The following is a 5,000-nucleotide window of genomic DNA, read 5'->3' on the forward strand; positions in this document are numbered from 1 at the left end:
AAGGATGGCAGGATCAAATTTTATTCGTCTGGATAAAACAGCCGTCAATATACAGCCACAGCCTGAAGTTTAACTCCCATCAATGAGGAAACCTTACCAGCAGCCTACGGGCAACCCGTTGGCGCTCCGTGGGTAGCTACGTCGACACCCTCTCCCAAGGTTTCTTCGCGGGTGCAAAATCCCCCCTCCCCGCCACACTCCATATGTCATTCCTGTTTCTTGTATTATTCTGTATATTGTAACTCCTGATGATGACCCCTGATTGGGTCGAAAGACGTCTAGAGTAAACAACATGTACCTTGGAGATTCTATCAATACCCTGACCTCCAACCTCCGCTCTCTCATAAGAAATATCGAGAGTACTTCATACAAATTGAACAATGCTACTACTGCTGTAGACTTCGACAAAGCCTGTATTCAAAATGGCCTCCTTCAATACTGATACATACATACATACATATACATATATATACATATGTATATATATGTATATATACATATATATATGACACACAGGAAACCCACAGTCGGAGAAAATAAACTTCGAATAAAGAAGAATCCTATATTTCGGCTATCAACTGTAGCCCTCTTCAGGAAAGTACATAAGACAGAGCACAGAGGGGACTACAGTTGATAGCCGAAATATAGGATTCTTCTTTATTCGAAGTTATTTTCTCCGACTGTGGGTTTCCTGTGTGTCATTTACAAATGTGCTACTACATTTCTGTTAAGCAATATATATATATATATATATATATATATATATATATATATATATATATATATATATATATATATAGATATATATATATATTTAAAAGCTCTGCCGAGGGATTCGAACTTTGAACTGTGCGTGCATAATCACGAGGCCAAAACGCTAGCGACTGAGCTATGTATTATGTTACAAAAGGACTGTACAAGTCCCCGATCGTACTCTACATATCTACAGAATACCTAGTCTCATTTTCATCGATTTCCATTTAGGCAAGCCCTCCGACAAGTTGTGTGTATGTTTAAGACATATTGAATCTTTAGAAGCTCTGCCAAAGGATTCGAACCGTGACCTATGCGTGCATAATCACGAAGCCGAGGTAAGACTTTTTTTGTACCTTTGATCTTGAAAAGGCTTATGACAGGGTAGACAGGAAGGCACTGTGGGAGGTTTTGCAAATATATGGGGATTGGGAGAAAGCTGTTAAGAGCAGTCAAGAGTTTTTACGAGAGTAGTAGAGAATGTGTTAGAATTAGAAATGGAGAGAGCGAATTGTTTGAGGTAAAGGTGGTACTGTGTCAGGGATGTGTCATGTCACCATGGCTGTTCAATGTGGACATGGATGTGGTGGTGCGGGAAGTAGATGTGAGGGTAATGGGCCGGGGACTGGAGATGGTTAAAGAAAATAGAGAAAAGAGGGAGGTGAGCCAATTATTGTTTGTTGACTACATTGTGCTTGTGGCAGGGTCAGAAGAGGGAATAAGGAAGTTAGTGACGGAGTTTGGGAGGGTATGCGATCGGAGAAATTTGAGGGTAAATAGGGTAAACTTAAGGTGATGAGATGTACAAAGGTACAGGATGGCAGCGATTTGGAAGTAAGTCTTAAAAGAGAGAGACTGGAGGAAGTGAATAGCTTTAGGTATTTGGGGTCGGATGTGGCAGGAAAGGGAGGAGTGGCGGTGGAAGTAAATCGTAGATTGAGAGGAGCAATTTAATACCTTGGGGGATTAAAAAGTGTTATGAGAAATAAGCATTTGGGAATGGATGCAAAGAGGAGACTATATGATTGTGCCAACGGCTTTGTATGGGACAGAAACATGGAGTTTAAGCGAGGCAGAGAGCAACAGTTTAAATGTGTTTGAGATTAAATCTCTGAGAAGTATGGTAATGGGAGACAGGGTTGATGAAAGAGTATTGGAATGGTTTGGACACATGGAAAGAATGAGTGAAGAAAGATTAGTTTAAGAGGTGTGGTAGGCAGAAGTGGAAGGAGTAAACTTAAAGGGACGGCCGAGGATGAGATGGATGGATGGGGTCAAAGAGGGAGTTGAGCAAGAGGGGAATGTCTGTTGAGCAAGGAAGGAGAAGGCAGATGATAAGGTTGAGTGGAGAATGGATGTGTATAGATGATACTGTGATGCAAGGAAGTGTAAGGAAGTGGGGTAGGAAGTGGTTATGTATGAATGATGTTTTGACGCATCCCGAAGTGATTTCTCTCCGTCTTTTCTTTTTTTGCATGAGGAGACATACTGATCAAGTGAAACGGCCTTGCTGTGGATGTGCTGTGTCTTGCTGCATTATTTTTGGCCCAGGATAATAGGTGGGATAAAGGGATTAGGAGCTAAGATGAGAGGGAAGAAAGGGTGGTGGATGGGAGTGGAATAGGCGGGAGAGGGTACTTGGCTACCCTCCTCGTAAGGGGGAAAAGCCCTCGGTGTGTGTGTGTGTGTGTGTGTGTGTGTGTGTAAAGATAGGTAGATAGGCAGATAGATATATATGCCGACGGGGCTGTAGTGATGACTATGGCAACAGGACAACAGGAGTGATGCCCATACGAAGGCATTGTTGAGTCGCAGTGAAGAGCTCCATAACACCACAAATCAGCATATTAACTGCGGAGGTCGAGGAAGGTCATCTTTTGATGGTGAATGAAAAAAAAAGTTTCCTAGCTTGGTAACAATAGTGACGTTTTGTTGATCGTGACTTCAGGTGGTCGCTGTGTGATCGAGTGTGGAGTGCTGTGCGGGCATGTACGGACTATTTGTCCTGTATAGTTTGCACAAACACCCGCGCATTAAGCCTGTTTTGACCGATGGAGATATAGAGGTAGGACACCACAAATGTAGCTCAGATAAATAGCTCGGTTGGTAGATTATTTCACTCGGACTTCAACCATGCCGGTGGTCTGGAACTGTTCATACATGGACGCAGTAGAGACGATGTATTCACGGAAGGCCACTCTTGCAGTAACGATACCCGGAGGAGGCTAATGTATCACACACACAGTTAAGTCCAAGTCACCTCAGGTTCGAGCTGAGCTGCAACGGTCGGGGGCCATTACTCAGAGTGGATGCCTTTCCTAATCTCTGCGCAGCGGCCAGGATTCGAACGAACAGACGCCGAATTCACCACGCGGTTACCAGACGCACGCTCTACCAACCGAGCCACGGCAGGTCCCAATGGAGAGCTGTTGAGCAAAAGACTAACTGTTCCAAGTATTCTTTTATGAGTGGAGACCAATGTAAAAAAAACAAACGAAGAAAAAGGAAGTCCGTGTACTGCAGTAACAAATTCCATGTAGTGCATCACTCAACAGCGGAGGAGAGGGGGAAGAGGAGGAGGAGGTGAAGGAGGTGGAGGTGGAGGAGGAGAAGGAGGAGGAGGAGGAGGAGAAAGAGAGGAAGGTCAGAAAGTCGTTCCGAGGTGTTTGTTCAAACGGGCTTGTCGCGAACTCTTGGTCCTTAATTAGTTTGAAAAAAAAAAAAAAAAAAAAAAAAAAAAAAAAAAAAAAAAAAAAAAAAAAAAAAAAAAAAAAAAAAAAAAAAAAAAAATACGCAATTACCCTGTGTCCTTAATGAAATAAACGACACTCACGGTGAAGTAACAGATAACATAGGGTAGAGTATGCCACCAATTATACAATCATGCAGTACCGATTACATGGCAGCATACATCAGATGCTTTAGGTACTGTTCTGAGGCACCCCCACGGACTGGAGTCACACATAATTCGTCTATGTTAGATGTGAAAAATCACCACTCTGTCTCTCCTTTATGCTGCTCACTTCAAACTGTCCTTTACCATTTCTATGACTATACATCTTATTCTTTGTAGTGGAAAAAAATCTGCCGTCGTGATTCCTATGGTAGTCGTAATTGGTGACAAAGGTGGTCGGAGTGATGGGACTAGGGATCCGGCTCTCCGTATGTTCATCCCACAAGTCAAGGGATGAGAATGTCTGGGAGGAGAACTCCAACCAGAAACCTAAAATCTGTGTCATTAAATGTGTGTTGTTGTGGTGCACACGAGAATGAGAGGGAAGAGATAGTATGTTTATCCATCGAGTTAGGCCGTTGCTTCCTCACATGACGGTATTTCGTTTCTTGGGATCACGATTGACATTGCGTGAGAATTAATGATAACAAGAATAAGTAATAATAGGGATGAATGATGATAAGAATGAATGATAACATGATTAAATGATAAAAATAAAGGATAACAGTAATGTGATTTGTTTAAACGTTGTGAATTCCCCCTATCAGGAGGCTAAGATGGTTTCCCTTACAGAGGACTTCGCAGCATAGAATTTAATGAACCATACCTTTGGTCCAACTCTCTGGGGTTAGGGTTCAAACTGCCGTCATCTCGATTTCCGCCGCAAGTAGCGACGCTCTAACCCGCTCGCCCAGCGAGCATCCAACAGTAATAACAATATATTTTTCACAAAAAAAAGAAAAAAAAAAAAAAAAGAGACAATATGATTACTGTCAAATCCTGGTTGGGATTGATCCGAATCCCGCCAAACTAATGGCGATACTAATCGAATTTGGTGTAATGTCTACATGGCGACGGCGACATCGTCAAGCTAACAGTGGAGTACCTCAAGGCTCGAGAGAGGGACATACCTGACTTCCCGTTGATGTCCTTCGCCTTCAGATTGCGGCACTTGATGACGGTGAGGGTGAGCTGAGAGTTGGAGGGCTGGTACATGAGGGACGTCAGGATCTCGCCGCATTTGTTCTTCTCGAGGGGTCGGAGGGCCTTCCAGAAGGTGTTGTTCTTTTCCGAAAAGTCCACCTGAAACCAAAACCAAAATTATAAAACAAATCAAGGGAACGAGGACCTTCCCGGATTTTTTTTTTTAAGTCCACAAGAAAGAAATAATATGTTGGAGGGTCTTCTACAACTGAAAACTTTTTCCAAAAAGTCTACCCTAAACAAAAATTCAAAAGGATGAAAAAAAAACTTACACCAAGAGGCGCTTAGCTGCGCCCTGTGCATGCTCGAA

General features: G+C 42.8%; 1 protein-coding gene across 2 annotated transcripts in view; it reads right to left on the reverse strand.

Annotated features, from left to right (window-relative positions):
- Nucleotides 1–5,000, reverse strand: part of Syt7 (Synaptotagmin 7) — a 100,434-nt gene that overhangs the window by 11,017 nt on the left and 84,417 nt on the right. For both annotated transcript variants that reach the window (XM_076212302.1, XM_076212295.1), the window contains one exon: nucleotides 4,618–4,789. In XM_076212302.1, coding sequence (XP_076068417.1) covers nucleotides 4,618–4,789 — 172 coding nt within the window. The remainder of the gene's footprint in view (nucleotides 1–4,617; nucleotides 4,790–5,000) is intronic.

This window comes from Oratosquilla oratoria, chromosome 2 (genome assembly GCF_046742065.1).
Source record: "Oratosquilla oratoria isolate Oo_2021 chromosome 2, ASM4674206v1, whole genome shotgun sequence".
Lineage (NCBI taxonomy): Eukaryota > Metazoa > Arthropoda > Malacostraca > Stomatopoda > Squillidae > Oratosquilla > Oratosquilla oratoria.